The sequence below is a fragment of the Chamaea fasciata genome, unplaced genomic scaffold (genome assembly GCF_029207755.1).
Source record: "Chamaea fasciata isolate MVZ Bird 193981 ecotype frontalis unplaced genomic scaffold, bChaFas1.0.hap1 SCAF_11, whole genome shotgun sequence".
Classification (NCBI taxonomy): domain Eukaryota; kingdom Metazoa; phylum Chordata; class Aves; order Passeriformes; family Sylviidae; genus Chamaea; species Chamaea fasciata.
Genome location: NW_027094096.1, coordinates 20,985,590 through 21,006,191, shown reverse-complemented (window position 1 = coordinate 21,006,191; position 20,602 = coordinate 20,985,590). Strand labels below are relative to the sequence as shown.

The 20,602-nt window shown below is 53.4% G+C and overlaps 1 protein-coding gene and 1 long non-coding RNA gene across 4 annotated transcripts; one reads left to right on the top strand and one right to left on the bottom strand.

The window, feature by feature from the left end:
• Nucleotides 1-252: 252 nt before the first annotated feature.
• On the bottom strand, nucleotides 253-4,613 carry LOC136295393 (uncharacterized). 2 transcript variants are annotated; one of them, XR_010722652.1, is made up of 3 exons: nucleotides 4,369-4,613; nucleotides 1,603-1,923; nucleotides 253-1,483 (listed from the first exon to the last, which is right to left on the bottom strand). It is a non-coding gene; the product is annotated as an uncharacterized lncRNA (long non-coding RNA). The 2 variants fall into 2 exon arrangements; XR_010722653.1 differs by having other exon boundaries at nucleotides 1,603-1,740.
• Nucleotides 4,614-8,787: 4,174 nt separating this feature from the next.
• Nucleotides 8,788-19,804, top strand: IGSF10 (immunoglobulin superfamily member 10). Of its 2 annotated transcripts, XM_066193895.1 has the most exons (7): nucleotides 8,788-8,981; nucleotides 10,043-10,172; nucleotides 10,792-11,182; nucleotides 11,720-14,641; nucleotides 14,690-15,658; nucleotides 16,342-17,236; nucleotides 17,896-19,804. In XM_066193895.1, the coding sequence occupies exons 1-7, from the start codon at nucleotides 8,788-8,790 to the stop codon at nucleotides 19,802-19,804; spliced, it is 7,410 nt and encodes a 2,469-aa protein (XP_066049992.1). The 2 variants fall into 2 exon arrangements, with proteins under 2 accessions (XP_066049992.1, XP_066049991.1); XM_066193894.1 differs by having other exon boundaries at nucleotides 11,720-15,658.
• The last annotated feature ends 798 nt before the right edge of the window (nucleotides 19,805-20,602 follow it).

Genomic DNA, 20,602 nt, shown 5'->3' with positions numbered 1-20,602 from the left:
GGAGCCCAGGGATGTTCCTGGTGAGGCGCTGGTGGGGTGTGCAAACCTCCAGCCCCACGAGCACACACAGACACGGGAGAGCAGCTGAAGGCGAGGGCAGGAGGGTCCACCTGTCACCCCAGGGCTGTCTGAGCCCTGCCAAGGGCTGGGGGCTGCAGCAGCTCCCCACCCTGCCCCTGAGCCCCCCCACCCTGCCCCTCATTCCCCACCACGGGAATTGCAGCTCCCAGTGGGAACTCACAGCTCTCCGGTACTGCTCTGGGACTGACACAAGCACTAAACTGGAATGAAATCTTATTTTCCCTCACACATCCTGCCACCACAGGATCAGTGGGGCGCAGAAGCTGCCGGCTCTGCCCAACACACACGGTGGTAGTGTCAGGACTGTAACACCCTTCTCAGGAAAGCTCTTTGGACCTCACATTGTCAGCAAAACCAGAACAAAGCCAAAGGCTCTCTGCTAAACACGCAGGAGATAAAGCAAACCAGAGGCCAAGAGCATGTGAATTTACAGCTAAGTACTCCCAGGCAGCCACTCTGGTCTTGGCTAATTCCAGCACCACAAAATGTTTTTCCAGGAAGGGCTCAGAAATGAGCTGAGTCTTTTAGAAAAGGAAAGGAGCCAAGCTGTCCTTTTTCATTCTCACAGTCAAAGAGGAATTCTGAAAGCCCCTTTCTAGAAAAGGAAAGGCTACATTTCATCCAAATGCTGGAAAACCAGAACTTTTGCCCAGGTACAGCTTTAGGCTCCTCCATCTGTTGGCAGTGGCTGGGACCTTCCTCGGCTGCCCTGAGGGGCACGGGCTCGAATGAGGAAGAGGAAGGGTCAGCATTGCCTGGGGGCTGCTGCCAGCAAACCTTTCCATCACTGGGCTGAGCTGCTCCAGGGACACGCCGGGGGAGCGCAGGCACAGAGAGCAGAGCAGGAGGGGCAGGACGCTGCCCTAGAGCCACCCAGCCCCTCACTCCTTCCAGCAGGTGACCACTGCCCCATCCTCTGCTATGAAACAAAGCAAAAACCGGGCAGGATGTTTGCAAACCCGGATGAAAATCTTCTGTGATTAACTGCAACAGTTGCTGCAGATAAACCCGGTGTTTAGAGTCGTTTTCCAAGTGCTTTGCACATGAACAAGGCTGTATTAACATGCTGGCAGAGGTTTAAAAACTCTTTAATTGCACATGTCGCCGCTGGCTCGGGGCTGGCAGGGACGATTGAGCAGGACAAACCAGCTGGGCTGATCTGGACCGGCTCCTGGCCACAGGGCTCTGCTCATAACCACAGCAGCAGCACCTTGGGAAATCACTTCTGCACACACATCGACAAGCACCTTCAGCCCTGGGACAGCGTGGAGGAAAAAAGTCATTTTTCTCTTCACATCAAAAAAATGCTGGAAAACAGGAAATTGAGGCAAATGTTGTAGGAAGAAGAACAGCGTTGCTGGGGTTTGTGAACAGAGCTGCTGTACGTGTGGCTCCAGAACTGCTGAAAGAATTAAGGACACATTCCATTCAGCTTGATTCAACAACTTTCTTTATGTAAAAAAACCCGCAGCATTTAGCTGACTGTTGTGGAAAATTGACCAGTTTTTAGCAGAGACTTACCAGCTTTAAACAGAAAGCTCTCAGCCTGCATTCCCAGCTCGCTGTAGTTTTAACCAAGACCAGCATTAAAGTCTTTATTGATGTGATTATTTCCTGTTGCTAGATCCAACCATTCAAAACCAGAGTCGTTGCCATGTCCTGATGAAAGCAAAGGTTTTTTGCACAGCAGTGATGTACTGTACCTACAGCAGCAATGTGTTGCACCCACAGCCTCCCTAAAATCAATGACTTTTCCTAGAGCAGCAACAGAAGTCAGTCATGCTTTTGGGCTTGACCTGTGTTCTATTAAAGACTCAGTAAGACAGTCGAAGTTTGAGATTCCTAATTCAGCACATTCGATTTCCGGATGCAAGCCAAGGAATAAACAGAAAAGAACATTTATTTTAGTGGCTGTCGAGTTGCTTCCAAGTGCTCTCTATCCCACATCCCTCACAGGATAAATAAAACCAGATCACGCTGGGCTGGATGCAAGGGATCCCAAATCCCAGGGCCAGAGGATCCCTGCTGGCCCAGGCGTCCCAGGGGACCCTGCAGCATTCCCTGCCCTGGAAATGCCAGGTGAGGAGCACAGTGCTGCCCCAGCCTGGCACCTGGCACACTGCCCCTTCCCCTGCTCCCCAAAGGGATGGAATTTGCAGTAAGGGTTGTGCCAACAGCAACAGGGAGACAAGAAACTGGAGTAAGATGTAGGGCGAATAAATGGAGGTTTATTGTATTTTGATATGTACCAAAGCATCAGATTTCTGGGCTTCCAGCACAGCAGCTGGATATTCCATAGGAGGCTTTCATGGAAGAAAAGGGTGTTTTGGAATAGTTTGCAGCATTATCCCAGGGGAGTTTATTATGTTCAGTAATGGAAAGGACATTTGATCCAACCGGCAGCTCCGGCACAAACCAACACACAGCAGAGCCTCAAACACTCTTTCCAAAACAAATGAACATGAGAGCAGCCCCAGGGAAGCTGTGAGGAAATGCTCTGCCCCTCAGCAGCCCCTTCTTGCTTCACACTGCCCTGACAGAAAGCTTTGGTTCTGTCCAGCCCTGCTGAGGGGTGCCCAGGCTCCCCCATCCAGCCCAGCATTCCCATTGCCTCCCCATCCCCTGATCCCAAAAACACCACACAGGGAGCCAGAGCCCTGGGCAGGGTTCAGGCTGGCAGCCCAGTGCTGGGCAGGGCCCTGCTCCACTCCTGACAGGGCAATGCCAGGCACCAAAAGGCATTCCCCAGGTAAATAAATGCTGTGACAAATGGAAATAAACCTCTTTGGTGTGTCAGACTGGACTCTGGGTTCCTGGAGTTGGAGGCAAATTCACCTCACTGATAAAAACAAGTTTGGAGGAACCTCTGGGCCCAGGGGACCTGGATCCATGCCATTACCAGTGCATCCATAGCTCAGAGCCACCACACCAAGATAAAGCTCAAAATGGCCTAGAAATGCCTTTAGTGACATAATTAATTCAAAATTACCCCTTCTCTTTGTAATCAGTCAGGCAGTAGCCCAGGCCTTTGGCCAGCACTGTGCTGGGTTTATTGGGAATGCCACCGGTGGTCACTCCAGCTCAGCAGAGCTGCTCCTGCTCATCCCCCTCATGTCACCCAGGTCACCTCTGCTTGAGACGTGAGGCCTTCAAATCATGTCACCTGCCACAGTGAACTTCTTCGTACGCTTCAGCAGATTTCAGACACTTTTAGCATTGCCCTTGGAAACATCCATTTTTAAAAATGCACTTTGTGGGACAGTTCAGATACTTCTCTGCACAAGGATGAGGTTAAACACAACCTGGACAACGACTTTGCAGAACACAGAGAAAGAAACTGCACAATCCTACCCAATGCTGCAGCATAATGAGCCAACACAGATTGCAGAAACCTCATCTGGAGATGTTTGTGGTTTTTTGACTAGATCTTGATTTTGCCTGTGGTGATCCACTTTAAACCAGAACACAAATAAACTTATTAAGTCTAATAACTGACACCACAGCTTTAGTGTGGCTTAAAGCTGTGGCATCCACAGCTCAAAGCAGAGCATCTCCTGAGTGCTACATTTGCCATGGGACACAGCCACTGCCAGAGCTTTGGAAAGCCAACAGCAGCCCCTGTGAGCCATTAAAGAAGCCTTAGGAAAATACCGTTAAGACAAAAGTAGCAGAAGAGACAGTGGGAGATCATTATCCAGCTATGATCTCATTGTTTCAATTAGGAGAATTACAATTTTGACAGGATTTTTAACTAGATATTCACAGCTACTTGGAAGAGGTGGAGAATTACTCTGATGAACACACAAATGGAGAAAAAGGAGAAAATGACGAGTTCGAATTCTCCACTTTTTACCTTTTAATCCATATCACGCTTTCACGTGCCTTCTCCTCCCAAACAATTCTTCACATGCCATTCCAGAGAAAAAACCCTTCCATCACTTAGAGCCAAAGATTTTAAAATGGCCCAGCAAGTGACCATCCCCTCTGCCTTCATCAGCTTATCAGCACCAGTCCTCCACAAACCCAGCGTTCATGTAGCACACACTGCCCCAGAAACCACACATTCACTCTTTGCTGGCAAAATTTTATGAGGAAAGTCTTCTAATGCAAGTTAAACTTACTCAGGAGAGTGCAGTCCAATTCCATGTGACCCATCATGGCAAGTTCAGCAAGTAAAGCACATTTACTAGGTAAAAGACACTCTTACTACATTTACTGGGTAAAAAGCACTCTTACTGCCTGTGTTGCCAACATGAAGGCCTCAGGGTAGCATCCAGGCATCCTTACCTGCAGGACAGGCATCTTTGCTTCCCTTCTCCCCACAGTTCAGCCCAGAAGAACTCGCATTTTCTAGTCTTGACCTTGACTTTTAAAGACTCAGGCAGCAATTCCTACATTCACGAGGCTTCCCACACCCTGCTACTGCTGGTTTTCAGTCACAAGGTTGAAAGGGGCTAAGTCACAGCAGAGAACACTTGCCCCAGCCAAACAGGGGCTGACCTGTGCCTGCCTTCAACAGTCCCAAAGGTTTGTGCCTGGCAGCACCTGCACCTCACCCTCCTGGCACCTGAAAATGATGCAGCTCCCTGGCTGGTCAGAACTGCTGCCAGACTGAGCTGCACTAATCAGGTGGGCAGGGGAAGGGCTGCAGCTGACACCTGGACTCTGCTTTGAAATTGTTTAATTGTCACTGGGATATGAAACATAATTCAGGAACACACTCTGACCCGTGACTTGGGAATGAACAGCCATTCCTCATCTCCTTTACCCAGAGGGGTCTGTTGGCTTCTCTGGGTGAGGGTGAGGACTGGTCAGGGTTTTTTTGTTGGGGTGTTCTGTTCGTTTTTTCAAAAATTTAAAACCTGAATTAAAGACCAGTGTGCGGGGCCATCTTCAGCAGATGACAAATTGTTATTCCAGGACAAGCAAAAATTGTGCAGCAAAGATAAGCTTTTGGTTTGCTTTCAGTAGGCTGAGAGGTGTTCAGGCTCTTGTTAATGAACTGCAGAACATTTTCCTTCCACCACTGCATCAGGCCTATAGGTTATGGGGCTATAGATTTGTAACCTTGCTGCCTTTTTCTGTGGATGGAAATCCATGATGTGTAGTGGCCAGCAGGAAACAGGAACGTGCCTGATCAATCACCATCCCAAAATAACTCCAGAGACCAAGACAAAGACCTCCAAGATCTGATTCAGAGCTGCTTTTTCAATTCAAACCATGAAAAAACCACTCCAGCTGATGTTTAAGATAGATGTTGAAAGCATCCAGCCTGCACCTGCAGAAGTGCTCTGGCAGGAGTGCCTGGAGTGGATTTGCAGGTGCCTGACTCTGCTGTGAGTGGCCTGACAGGAGATTAAAGATCTCCTGGAGAGCACAGGAACCACTGCTGGAGCTGTCACTGCTGATCAAACATGGAATGACCCTGGCTGAGGATCTGCTCCAGTGATGAGGAGAGCAGATCCTCCTCAGCACACCGGGTGTCAAACAGGCTTTTCCTCTGACCTGGAGTGACAGACAGCCCCTCCCTTCATGCCCACCTCCAACAGCTGCCCCTGCGAAAGAGAAAGGTGTCCCAGCTCCTCAGACAAGCAAATACAGACCTTTCTCCACTCAGCAGTGCTGCTCATGCTGGGATGGGATGCACCCAGCAGGAGCTCGTGCTGTGGATGATTTACAGAGCCCAGGTCATCCGTGTGGATGGAGTTCAAAAGCAGCAGCACCGGGGGTCCCTGCCCCTTCACACCTGGTATGCACATCACCTGCAGCCCATGCCAGCCGGGAGAGGATGGATTGCCTCCAGCCCACCAGCTGAGGGAGGACAGAGGAATGTGGGGCACAGAGCTGCAGGGCGCTGTGGGGACAGGAGGGGACAGGAAGGCAGCAGTGACCCAGTCCCCTTTACAGGAGACATTCCTCTGATGTGCTGCTTGGTTTCCTGGAGTGCAGCATCCACTGCCCACGCAGACAGCGCTCACTGTCCCAAGATCAATATTTGCACAGATACACCAGCAGCTCCAAACACTGACCGTGCCTCCAGAATCCATTGTTGCTTTGCTGGGAGCTTGTCCAGCTCATTACAATGGAAATAAAGTGTCCGACTGCGGCCTTGAGCCACAGGAGAGTTGTACCTAAGTGTGTTGTTTTGAAAATTCCCAACAGGGCACTCGGAGGGTCATGTCATCCTCTCCAAGGCATCCAGCAACCCACTGAGGCATTGAAAGAATTTGGCCAGCAAGAAGCTGAGAAGGGAAGGAACAACATGAAAACATTTTGCAAAGGGCCTTTAAGGAGAATTGGCACAATGCCCCCAGGAGCACAAAACCCCCAGGGACAAGCTGTGAAGCAGCTCTGCCTTCCCTCCTGGCTCACACCAGGCCAGGTTATCCCACAGAAAGGCACACTGGGAACTGAACTGCTGAGAAATGAGCTGGAATTGTGCTCCAGGTTTGATACGTACAATTTGCTGTGCAGGTCCAGTTCACAAACACTTCCTTCACTCAGCTTTCCTCTTTCCAACACCCCTGAGCTCACCCTCAGTCACACTTTCTTGCCAAAATATAGTTTCACTTAACAAAAAGCTCCCTTCATTCTCCCTAGTAATGAATTCCAGCTAAACTAATGTCCCAAAGTCAGACATGGGCCAGAATTGCCAGCAGAGCAGAGAGCTCAGCACGGGTTTGCACAACCATTGTGTCTCCCTGGGAAATCCCAGCCACATTATCATAAAATATTCCACATGTTCCTCAGCCACCTTCCACAGGGAGAACTTTGTATCTCTTGTAATTTAATGCTCTGCCTCTCAGAAGCAAGAGCTGCAGCTTAATGACAACAGACAGCATATCCTGAGATGAAAACCCCGTTCTTAAAATATTGACAAAGCCCACGTACATTTAAAACATTTGTTTTTATTTTAATGCGGATTTTCAGATATGTGATTTTGGAAAACGTTCTCAGATGTGACTTCAGTTCCTTGTCTACCGTGTCTACTAATTATGGAGACTGGTACAAATCATTTCAAAATGTCTTTTACCTCATGTTTAAACTCACAGAAGCACAGCATTGGAATGTGTCACTCCAGAAGCCTTGACCTCAGTCATCCAGAAGAAAAAATTTGATGAACTGAACGAAAGCAACTGATGCTTTGCTTTTCAGACAGTAAGGTGCAGTTAAGGTGGAGAAAATGCACCTGACAGCAACCTTCTCACCCTCTCCAGCACTCAGGGGAACAGAATTCAGCATGAGCTGTCGAGATTCTCCCTGTTTTCAGGGTAGCACCTAAAAATGCCACCTCAGGACTTAGTGCAGGGCTCAGTTGAGGCATTGTTCTTTTTACTGAGACCCAAAGTGCAGTCACACGAGTGGGTCAGTGTTTCCTGGCCCCAGCTCCCGTGCTGAATCGAGGTGAAACCATTCATGTTCCACTGAGCAACTCCTGGAATGGTAACAAACACCAACCAGTGAATTCCACAAGTAAAGTTCTAACTGGCTTACACAGGACACCCCATCCCTGCCAACCCTCCTGAACTCCCTCAGCTCACATTTGATTTTGAACTCATCTGAACAATTTTAGAACCTTTAAAAATGTATTTGAGGCTTTATCTTATCCTTAAAGTTTTGTATTGCCTTTACACCTCCAGTCGAACTCTTCCTAGGTGGAGGTTTGCCCTGGAACGACACTTTCAGCAGAAGGGTGCTGTCAGTCGAGTCTGCGCCTGTTACAGACGCCTCTGAGCCGAAAAGAAGCACCTGAAGCACCGACCGACGCCGTCTACGAGAGGAATCTTGTCCCTCCAAAACCGAACTGAAGGTGTCAGCGGCCGGTTTTGGGGACGAACTCCCCCCGGACAGCAAAAGCTACTGGTCTGCGAGGGAGCCGAGCCCCGGCGGGGCGGGCCGGGGGATGCGGGGTCTCTGTTCGGGATCTCTGTTCGGGGTCCCTGTTCAGGGTCCCTGTTCGGGGTTCCCGTGCGGGGTTTTTTCCCGTGCGGGGCCGCGGGGCCAGCGGCGGTGCCGGTCCCGCAGCATCCCCGGGAGAGGCGGCGGGCGCTTCCCCCGTTCCCCGCCTGGCAGCGAGCGGTGCCGATGGGGCTGCGGGAGCCCGGGAGCGGCAGGAGGAGTCGGTGCCGGGTTTGTCCCTGCCGGGCCCGGCCCCGCAGGTGGAACGCGCAGGTGGGAACGCGCCGCCGGTCCCGGGGAGGCGCCGAGGGTTTGTGCGAGGGATGCGAAACGAGTTAATTTTGCTTGGAATGGTTCCTGGCGGGGAAGGAGCTGACGTGTGGAGACGCCTCCGGGGGATGAGCCGCCGGCGGAGTCGGGAACGCTCCGCACAGCCGGGCCAGGTCCGCGGCTGGGAGACACGGCGGGCACCAGCTGCGGCTCCCCCGGCTGCTCCCCGCGGAATTCCAGCTTTTCCTGGAGCGGCAGCTCCCGGCACATCGCGCCGGACAGGGGCACGGCGGGGCAGCTGTCAAACGACAGCGCTTTAGGTCATGACACGGATCCGTGTCTAAGGGGAAACCCGAGAGTTTGGGGGCTGGTCCGTGGGCTGGTTTTTCTTTCAAGTTAAGATTTCCTTTTGGCTTCTGGCTTAAACGCGAGCGGCTCAGCTCGGCTGGGGCTGTGAGTGCCCGTGTGTTCTGCCTCCCCCGCAGCAGGAGCCCGCCCGCCGCCGCCGTGGGGATGGCAGCGTAGGATCCCCGCAGGATGGGAGCCCCGCGCAGGGACCGGCCCCGCTGGCTGGGGACCCTCCTGGCCGCCTGCCTGGCCGCCCTGCCGGGCATCAGCGCCTGTCCCCGGCCCTGCGCCTGCCACGGCTCCGCCGAGCTCCACTGCACCTTCCGCTACTTCAGCGCCGTCCCGCCGCGCATCCCGCCCGACGTGCAGCGCATCAACCTGGGGTACGTGCAGCTGGGCTTTGAACGCTCACACCGCTCGCCTTTCAACGCTTGCCACTGCATGAATTAACCTGCCAGATTCGGGGCTAAAAATTAACCCGAGCAATAGGTAAGTCTAGAGAGTTTAATGCTCTGCAGTGCTGGGCAGCAGCTGCAGCCACAGCCAGCAAAGCCCAAGACCACCCACAGTAAGGGGAAATTTTGGGGATCTAGCACAGGTCACGTGAGAACTTCAGAAAATTGTGAGCTTGGCTTTCCTTTATATTACCTGAACATGTTGTGTCCGTAGCATGGAACCTGGAAGAAGTCTAAAATGGATTTCTTTCCAGGAAAGGATAGTTCAGGGCTCAGAAAGTGGGCTGGGAAAGGAGCACGTGTATTAAAATCGCCAGAGACGTTGCTGTGGTGTAACACCAAGGTCGGGCTTAGATCCCCATTTGAGCCACTCACTTAAGGGCTGGACTCGATGATCCTTCTGGGTCCCTTCTGACTCAGCCTGTTCTGTGACTCTGTCACTTGAAATGTCCCCCAGCGTTAGGGGCTGTGCTTTCATCTGCCCAGTTCAAGGGAGATTTCACTTGCCTGGCCATGTCAGCCTCCATGGGGGTTCCACTGTCTGTGTGTTGAAGAAGCAGGGAATAGCTCATACCCAGGTTTGTCTGGCCCCTTCACGCAGTTTCCAGCAAATGTCCTCTCTCTTAAATCAAATCAAATCAAATCAAATCAAATCAAATTAAATCAAATCAGCAATATTTGTCTGATGTGTGTGTCCCTTTAGATGCACACAACCTTTGAACCATCCATATGTGTATGCAGAAAATATACAAGGAATTTTCATTGAACTGAAGACAGACAGATGTGTTTCATGCTTGCTGTTACTCGCCCCATCCACTGGGAATTCAGAACACTGTCCTGGAAAAGTGACATGAAGGAGTGACTTTGTTTCCTCTTGGCAAGGGGAAGGGCTCCCTACCTTTAGCTGTTCCCAAAGAGCGGTTCTTTTGTTTGGGGTTGGTTGGATGTAAAAGCTGTGAGCTGGGGCTGACTAAACCCGTCCTGTGCAGCTACAACAGCCTGAGAAAACTCAGCCCCACGGACTTTGCTGGCCTGGAGAAACTGGAGTTACTGATGCTGCACAGCAATGAGATCAGCATGATCCCTGAGAAGGTGTTCAGTGATTTACATTCACTGCAGGTAAGAGCTAAATGACCCTAAATGTTACTCTTTTTCATGACTTAACTTTCAGTGATTCTGGTGAGCAGCCACACACCAGCCTTCTGCAGCGTTTCGGCTTCCTGTTTCTTACCTTATGCACATGGAAGTCAACAGCCTTCAAGATCCAGGATCCTAATGGGAAATGTCTTTCCTTCCCAGGCAGGCACTCAGGTTCAGGGTAAAGGGCATGACAAACTCATTGGTAGATATCTCTCAGCTGTATATGAGCAGGCAACTGCAGTTAAAACTCTCTTTCTGCAGAGGAGAGATTGCAAAGCTCCAGCTACTGTGCCTGAAAAAGGAAACATGCCATTGTTAATTTGTTAGTAACTTTAGGGCTTTTTGAGGGTTGTTGTCCACTGAGATTTCTGTTTCCCTTCAGTACAATCTTGTCCCTTGTAGCCTTTGTGGAAAAGAGGCCAAACTGTGCAGAAATTTATCACACTGCATATAAACACTTTGATTCTTTAAAGAAACTCCAGTTCCCTGGCATTCCTGGTCTGGTGAGGAACTTTCACTGCACAGAACAGCATTTATCAGGGGTCCTGTAACTTTAGCATGGCTTAATATTATGTATTTGTTACTTTTTCTTGAACAGGTCTTAAAAATGAGTTACAACAAGATCAGAAGGCTTCAGCAGGACGTATTTTATGGCCTGAACAGCTTGGTACGGCTGCATATGGACCACAATCAAATCGAATTTGTGAATCCCAATGTTTTCTATGGACTCACTTCCTTGAGGTTGGTGCACCTGGATGGAAATTTACTTCAGCAGCTGCATCCAGACACTTTTGTCACCCTGCGCTATAGTCAGATATTCAGAATATCCTTCCTGAAGCACATCTCTCTGTCTGACAATGCGCTGACTTCACTTCCACAAGAAATGTTTTCCTACATGTCCGAGCTCGAGAGCATTTACCTCCATGGAAACCCCTGGTCCTGTGACTGCAGCCTGCAAGGCTTTGCACAGTGGGCACAGGAGAGACCAGGTGAGCCGAACGCTTTCTTTCTGCTCTTTGATCCTCTTGTAACATCTTACTCTTCCTGATGCAGGTAATTGTCCTTTATTCATCTCTTTATTCTCCCAGCAAAGACTAGAAGATAGGATTTCTGTAGGTGTGTGTGTAATCAGGATGAGGAGATTTATAGCACTCAATTTCCTGATAAAGAGATTAGTACCACTCTGATTAAATGAATCTAGTGCTCTTAACACATTCCCAAGTGCAGCTTTTCTTAATGGAGAATTTTCCTTGGCCAGTCCAAAGCTTCTGTGCTCCAGGAGAATCCACAGGGAACAAGCTAACTTTTATAGGATTGGCAAGAGCAAGGGCCACATTGCGCTTGATTCTTTAAAAAGAAAACAAGGAACTCAGGGGTCTCTAGCACTTCCTCTGCTGCTGCCATTCACATGTCACTTCAAGCTTTGGTTTTATTTTATTCAAAAGAACCACTTGTTGGTAGCTATATGTCATTTTTAATACTAAAACTTGTAGCACAGAAGTTTACTGGACTTTTCTTCCCTTCAGATGTTTTAAAGTGCAGAAAAGAGAGAAGTTCTGGTGTCCAGCAATGCCCAGTCTGTGCTAGTCCCAAAAATCACAGTGGGAAAAGTTTGGTGGATCTTCCTTCTGCATCTTTCACCTGCTCTAAGCCAGTCATCCATGACTCCCTGAAATCCAGAGACCTCATGGTGCCGGAAGATGGGGATTTCAGTTTTGTGTCTCCCAGGGACTTGATATCTCCGATAGGATCTGTGGTTTTGAATATGACTGACCAAGCAGGAAATCGAGGCCACTTGGTTTGCAATGTCCAGAAACCTACAGAAATGTCTCCCATCTCATTTGACAAAAACGGCTCCAGCACAGTGCTCAAAGCCTCCTTCTCAGCATCCCTGGTGTGTGGTATCGATTCTGAGCACATCCAGCAGCTCTGGAGCATCCTGGCACTGTACAGCAGCTCTCCTTTGAAACTGGAGCAAACTGTGCAGACAACCGACGTGCCTTTGCTTAGCTACAGGTACAAGCAGACCTACAGTGAGAAGGATGAACTTTTCACCAGTGTGGAGGCTGAGCTGAGGGCTGAGCCGGGCTGGCTGCTGCAGGGCAGGGTGTCCCTGCAGCTGGACAGGACGGCCACCACGCTCAGCACGCTGCACCTGCGCTACTCCACCGACGGCCACATCGCCGTGCCCAGCGACGACAAACCCCAGGGCAGACACGGCTGGGCCAGCATTGCCAGGGACAACAGCACCCGGACGGAGCACACCGTGCTGGTGGGGGGCTCGGTGCAGCTGGGGTGCCGGGCGGCCGGGGAGCCGGCCCCTGCCGTGCAGTGGGTGCTGGCTGACGGCAGCAAGGTGCGGGCTCCGCACATCAGCGAGGACGGGCGGATCCTGGTCCTCGCGGGCGGGGCGCTGGCGCTGAGGGCGGCGGACGTGTTCGACTCGGGGCTCTACCACTGCATCAGCGCCAACAGCCACGACGCCGACGTGCTCACATTCCGAATCACCGTGCTGGATCCTCTGGTGGAGCACGGCGGGGTGAACGGAGCCCCGCTGCCCGCTGCTCTGGGCAGCACCCTACACCTCCCCTGCACGGCCACCGGCGCCCCGGACCCTGCCGTGACCTGGGTGTTACCTGAGCTCACGGTTCTCCGTCGGTCTGCAGGGAACAAACACGTTTTTGCCAACGGCACCTTGAGAATCCAGGGGGTGACGGAGAGAGATGTGGGCTACTTCCGATGTGTGGTGGCCAACCGGTACGGGGTCGATCTTTTGGCTTTCCAGGTGCTGGTGAGACAGGATGAAACTACTCCGAAGGAAAAGCACGGAGCTCCGGGAGAGTGGGAGGAGGGCTCCGGCAACGAGCTGCTGCGCTCTGCTGCAGCACAGAGACATCCCTCAGCCACCCCAGCCACCCTGACAGCTCACGGGGAGTCTGCTGCCCCCGCAGCCAGCGGCCAGGGCACGCAGAGCTCACGCCAGAGGAACAGCCACGGGAAAATGCCTCACTGGCCCTACAGAGACAGAGCAGGCAGACGGCTCCGGGGACACAGGAGACAGTTTGTTTCCTCAGGCAGGAGAGCCGATCCACAGCGCTGGGCAGCCTTGCTGGAGAAAACGAAGAGGAACTTGACAGTGACAGACAAGCGAGGAGAAGTTGCAACAGAACCACCCATTCAAGTCCATAAGCTCTCAGAGGCACCCGAGGATGAGGAGGAGACGTCTGGTGATCTCATCTCTCCAGAAGAGGAATTCATGATACCAGCGACAGGGAGATCCCCAGTACCTGCTCTGGGGAGAGCAACAGAACTCAGGATCACTGCAGGGCCTGAGGAGACCACGAATCCCAGCCCTGCCTGGAACACCTCCCTCCTGCTCACAGAGCCATTAACTCCCCTGCCCTCACCTCCTCCTCCCCCTGTGGCACCTGCCAGCAAAAGGCTGCAAACTCCTCCAAAACCTACAGAGTCATGGGAAAGATATGATTTGAGTCAAATATCAGCAAATCGGGTGAAACAATCAACTGTACCAAGTGGAACACCCACACTCTTCCCTGCTGGGCAAAAGTCAATATATTCTGGGGAAAGAAATGACCAACATCTAAAGCCTGCAACCATGGCACCCACAACAGAAGCTCCAGGCACCAGCAAGGCTGTAACTCCCCAAAACACAGCAGACAAGTTACATATTTTTACTGAGCCTGTTGAGAGTGTTTCCACCAAAACAGATCACCAGGTCCCTGTGGTGACAGTCAATGCACCAAGCTCTGAATTTGGCCTAATTTATTTTACTCAGAAAGGAGGAACCCCTAATCCACCACTGGCCTCGACTTTGGCTACTCATCAGCAAATTCAGGTTATCCAGGACGTTACAACTCACCCACCCCAGCTCCAGCAGCGCCGTGGAAGACGGAGGAAGATTCCTGGTCGGAGACGAATTGTTAGACCAGGACAGATCCCAAGTATGAAAGGGCACCGATACAGTTTTGGGACGCCAGGCTCTGCCAGAGGAAGTACAGCTGCATCTACAGGTGTTCAGCTGAATGGGAGCCATGTATCAAATGTGCCAGCCTTAAATAACTTCAGCAGTTCCATCAATCCCTTTAGCCCCGAAGCACCCCAGCCTCCCCCCTCCACCAGGAATATGCCACTGGAGCACCCCGTGGGTACCCACCCAAACACAGCATTCCTCAGGGAAGAGGAAAAGAAACACAGTGCAAGGCAAAAAGCTGCTACCACAGTCACACCTGTCACTGCAAAGGACACTGCCACCACTGCAGCCAGCGGGTTGGATGTCGTGGGTTTGAAGCCAACAGTTGCACTTGTTAATACTCCTCAAACCGACACCAGAGTCACCAAAAGTAAAATGCTCAGAGTGGGAGGAAGAAGAGGTCAGAGGAGGAAGAGACCTAAAGCACCTGCCCCACAGCGTGTGGCTGCAGCCCACAGCACTGCAGCCACCCCTGCAGCCAGCACAGCCACCCCCTCTGTGGCAGCTCTCACACCACCAGCTGTGCCTCCGAGCCTTGCACCTGCAAAACCTCTCCCGGGGAGCACCAGTGCAGTGTCCAGGACCAACACAGCAGCACTGGGGACCCCTGAGAGCCCCGAGGCAGCCCAGCACAGCCCCAGGGCAGCCACACAGATGTCAGCCACCCCGGGCACCTGGAGGAGCACCCAGTCAGCAACGCCCCTGCCTGGCAGTGTGACTGCTCAGGGCCCCAGCAGGGCGCTCCAAACCACACCAGTGACACAGGGGAACCCCCAGCTGGCCACATCAGCAGCTGCTGGCCCTGCCCAGACCCCCACCACGGGCCCCCAAACCTCACCATGGCCGGAGGAGCCCCCCGGTGCCACACGTGCCCGACCTGCTGCAGTCAGTGCCACGCCAGGGCCAGGACCTGCTCAGCCCATCCCAGCCACTGCCACGGCATGGGAAAAACCCTGCCTGGAGCTGGGGGCGGGAGCTGTCCAGGAAAAGCCGGCAGCACAGCCCACCCCCGCAGCCAGGGCCGTGCCGAGTGCTCCGGCTGCAGTCACTGCTCCTGATAGAGAGATCAGCACCCCGCACCCCACCCCTGGGCCAGCCCGGACCCCAGCCCTGCCTGCAGCCACCCCGAGAGCCCCCTCACCCCCTCGGGGGCACGGCCGGCTCCAGCCCAGGCCACCTCCCGAGGGCACGGAGAGGGGCAGCACACTGCAGTCACCACAAATCCCAGTTCCCTGGGGAAGGGACAAGCACAGCTCTGTCAGTGCCTGGTCTGAACGGCGACAGGATCGAGACACCACCACCGTTCCCAATGCCATCACCTCAGGTTCTGCAAGCAGAAACCATTTTTCAAAGCCCAAAATAGCTGGAGGGAATCTGGCTGCTTTCACTGTGCTGGCAAATTCGGATGCTCTTATTCCTTGTGAAGCTACTGGGAACCCCCCTCCAACAGTAGAGTGGACCAAGATACCATCAGGTGAGCTTGATAAACCTCTCTAGAATTTACCTTCCATTAGTCCTGTAATTTGGCATCTCTTCTGTGTGCCAAGTCAAGCACTGCTTCATTTCAGAGTAGCGTGAAATATTAGGAAAAGGTAAACGTGGAACCAGTGACAGAGACTCACTGGAGCATCTTAGTGTTGGTTCTGGAACAGCTCTTTAGTGAAATGATTTAAAAAAATCAAATCTATGTTTAATTATGATTCCTTGCTTATTGTGGGAAGAGTTCAGTATTTATTATACATTACCTGCTATTCCAGAGCAGTGAGACAAGTGAAAAGAAAAATGTGGTAAAAACCACTCAAAACGAGTTACAGCCGTGCCAGGTCTGGTTTGCAAAGCCCCGTCTGCTTTATCCAAACTTCATCTCTGCTGGAGATTCAGCCTTATTCTTGCTTTGAAGCTTTGTCATTCCATATGCAAATTTCTCTGATTTCTTTCTGGTTTATCGTTGCTGTCTTGGTTTTTTGGGCAGGACAGGGTGTTCGGGACTGGGGACAAGGAAGAGACAGTTTTGGTTATTTGGGCCGAGCAGAGCAGGACAGAGTATTTGGGACTGAGGACAAGGAGGAGGCAGTGGGTTATTTGGGCAGGGCAGGGTATTTGGGACCGAGGACAGGGCGGAGGCAGGCTGTGACCGGCTGTGTCCCTGTCCCGCAGGTCGCGATGCCGCGGGGCTCGGCGGTGCCGGCAGCTGGGCAGTGCTGCCCAACGGGACTCTGTCCATCCCCCGGGCAGGGCTCCAGCACCGCGGGCAGTACCTGTGCACGGCGGCCAGCCCGCTCGGCGTGGCCCGGCTCCTGGTCACCCTGGCCGTGCTGGCGGAGCCGCCCCGCATCGCCGGCGGCCGCCCGCTGACCGCGCTCTCCGGGGGCACCGCGGCGCTGCCGTGCCGGGCCCGGGGCAGCCCCGCTCCCAGCATCTCCTGGATCCTGCCCAACGGCACCCGCGTGTCCCGCTCCTCCGCGGGCGGCGGCAGGGCCGGCGTGGGGCCGGACGGCACGCTGCTCATCCGGGCGGTGTCCCTGTACGACCGGGGCCTCTACACGTGCCTCGCCGAGAACCCGGCGGGCAGCGACTCGCTGGCCGTGAAGCTGCAGGTGGTGGCGGCCCCTCCCACGGTCCTGGAGGAGAAGAGACAGAGCGTGGCGGGGCTGGCGGGGGACAGCCTGGCGCTGCCCTGCACGGTGCAGGGGAAGCCCGAGCCCAGCGTGCACTGGGTGCTCCCGGACGGCACGGCGGTCAGGCCGCTGCAGAGGGTGCGCCCGGGGCTGCTCGTGTTCCCCAACGGGACCCTGCTCCTGGGCGGCGCGGCGCCCTCCGACAGCGGCAGCTACGAGTGCATCGCCACCAGCTCCACGGGCTCCGACAGGAGGGTGGTCAGCCTCGTCGTGCAGCGTAGGGACACCCTGCCGAAAATAGCCAGCGCCTCTCAGGAGCTGACCCGGCTGAATTTTGGGGAGAGGCTGCTTCTGAACTGTACAGCAAGTGGGGAGCCCAAGCCCAGGATAATCTGGAGGCTGCCCTCCAAGGCCGTTGTGGACCAGTGGCACAGGTATGACCCTTTTTTTCCTCCACCTCTTTGGAGCTTCAAACACTGTCTCCTCTGGTGCTCACGTAAGAGCCTACTACAGCACTAAACCACTGTGAACTAAACCAATTATTAAGTATTTAACAGCGCTGAAACTTCTGTTCTAATGGCATCTACATCTAATAACAGACCTAATAACGGATCACATCAAATGCCATAAGTGGGTGAGGTCTCAAAAGAGGTACAAGTCACATTTGAATTAAAGTAACTGCTGTCACGATGCACTGGCTGACTGCTGTCCGCTTAGAGGAGGGGAAGTCACTGCTACCAGATTTGTGAAGCAGGGCCCAGGAGGGAGGGGTTTCTTTCATCCCTGCCACATCTGCGGTTGGGGGAGTCCCCACACCCCCTCCCACAGTTACACTTCACCTCCTCCTTAGGAGAGACAGCCCCAATCAGGGTGTTCCCAGCAGAGTCAGCACTGCTCACATCCCCACAACACCAAAAGTGACAGTGACATCAGGGTAGGACACACTGGGTGGGCAGGGTCATGGGCACAGTGCCTTTGGAAAGGGTTTCTGTGTTGTATCGTGCTATTAACACATTCAGTCCCTTCCTGTGCTCAGTATTCACCCCCAGCACTTGTTCCCATAATTCTTTTCCTCTCTCTCTCCCCACAACAGAATGGGAAGTCGGATCCACGTCTACCCCAATGGATCCCTGGCTATTGAGGCAGTCACAGAAAAGGATGCAGGTGATTATCTGTGCGTGGCCAGGAACAGAATGGGGGATGATCTGATACTGATGAAAGTCAGCATCACAATGAAACCAGCCAAGATCGACCACAAGCAGCAGTTCAAGAAGCTGGTGCCCTATGGGAAGGATTTCAGAGTGGACTGCAAGGCCTCAGGGTCGCCCACACCAGAGATATCCTGGGGCCTGCCCGACGGGACCGTGGTGAACAACGCGATGCTGGCGGACGACAGCGGGCACAGGGCTCGCAGGTATGTCCTCTTCCACAATGGCACCCTGCACCTCAACAAAGCTGGGGTGGCAGAAGGAGGAGACTACACCTGCTATGCCCAAAACACCCTGGGGAGGGATGAGATGAAGATCCACGTCATGGTCGTTGTGGCAGCCCCTCAGATAAAGCACAATTACAGGACACACGTTACCGTGACCGCTGGAGACGCAGCCCTGCTGGACTGTGAGGCTGCTGGAGAGCCCAGGGCACAGATCTCCTGGCTTCTGCCCTCCGGTGAGGTGATCTCCTCATCCTCAGGCCGGCTCTCCCTGCATGCCAACGGCTCGCTGTCCATCGGCCACGCCGGCCCGCTGGATGCCGGGCAGTACCTGTGCCTGGCCCGGAACCCCGGCGGGGATGCCACCAAACTGTACCAGCTGGATGTGGCTGCCAGGCCCCCCATCATAAATGGCTTACACAGGAACAAAACTGTCATGAAGGTGATGGCAGTGAGGCACTCGAAGAAACACATCGACTGCCGGGCGGAAGGGACACCTCCTCCTCAGATCATGTGGATCATGCCTGATAACATTTTCCTGACAGCCCCATATCACGGGAGCAGGATTGCTGTGCACAAAAACGGGACACTTGAGATTCGGAACATCAGGCCCTCAGACACAGGGGATTTTATCTGTGTTGCACGGAACAATGGGGGAGAGTCTGTGCTGGTGGTGCAGCTGGAAGTCACAGAGATGCTACGGAGACCAATGTTCAAAAACCCTTTCAACGAAAAAATAATAGTAAAACCCGGCAAAAGTATCACGCTGAACTGTTCGGTGGATGGCAACCCTCCCCCGGATATAAGCTGGATGCTGCCCAATGGCACTTGGTTCCCCAGCAGCATCAAGACACCCCAGTTTTTCACGGGAGGCAACGGGACCCTGACAATCCACAACCCCGAGAGGCACCATGCCGGGCGCTACCGCTGCTCCGCCCGCAACCAGGTGGGCTACATAGAGAAGCTGCTGCTCCTGGAGGTTGCCCAGAAGCCCAGCATCCTCACCCAGCCTGCAGGGCTGGTGAAGGGCGTCAGCGGGGAGCCCCTGTCCCTTCACTGCATGGCCGAGGGCAGCCCCAGGCCCAGGGTGGAGTGGACCCTGCCCGGGGGCCGGGTGCTGGAGCGGCCGCAGCTCAGCGGGCGGTTCCTGCTGCTGGAGAACGGCACGCTGCTCATCCGGGCTGCCTCGGCGCAGGACACCGGGAACTACCTGTGCAGGGCCCGCAATGACGCTGGGGACTCCTCCCTCACCGTTCCCGTGGTGGTCACAGCCTACGCCCCGCGGATCGTGGGCAGGCCGCCCCCAGCCATCCACACCATGCCGGGGGCGGCCGTTCAGCTCCACTGCATCGTGCTGGGGATCCCCAAACCAGAGATTTCCTGGGAGTTACCTGACCGCTCTGTACTCTCCACAGCTCACCAGGGCCGGGGCTCTGGGGGTGAACTGCTGCACCCCACGGGGACTCTGCTCCTGCAGAACCCCCGACCCTCCAATTCAGGCGTGTACAAGTGCACAGCGAGGAACCCCCTGGGCACGGACACCGCGGTCACCCACCTCCATGTCATCTGAGTCACAAACACAGCAGGAACGGTGGGGACACGGCCTGCACCTGGGCTGGGTCATCCTTGCAAGGGCTTTGCTCAAAGGCAGCCACAAGCACGCGAGTGCCTGACCACATCCACAGCGTTCAGTCTGCAGTGGCCAGGCAAAAGGAGAGAGGAAGGGGAAATCGGCTCCAGCAGTATTCGCTGGCATTGGTTCTCTCCATGTTCAGGGGATTTTAAACGAAGGCAAAATTAAGGCGCTTCTGCTCTGCAAAGTAACAGCAAACATTGACAATCAAACATGGTAACTGTCTGTAAATGTGCCCGGAGAGCTCTTGTACAGACACAGTTTGCATCAGTTCAGTACTGCCCACCTTGTGTGACTGTCACAGGCATGGATCAGAGAGGGCAGGGACACCTGGGAACCAAAGAGCAGGTTTATTGGGATGCAGATCACCTTCTCCATCTGTTTTAATATTTAGTATGTTTTTAAAATAAATATCCGATGATGTAGCAAGTAGTGAAATCTTTTTAATAGCACGGCTGTGGTTGCCACAGTCTTTTCTGCAGAGCTGTGGGATGACACAGAACAACTCAGTTTGGAACGGGAGAGGAAACTCTGCTCAGCACTGTTGGACCAATGCACACAGACTGGGTGTAGAATCACTCCAGCGTGGCATCGCCTTCTCATGGTTACAAAAGTATTTTTTAAAGACTGCTCAATAGAATAAAAATCACATCAAAGTGAATCTCAATTTAGAATTGTGATTCCTCAGTCGAGCAGCCAGGTAGGTTTAAGAAGCAAATTAAGTTAGCACAAAAC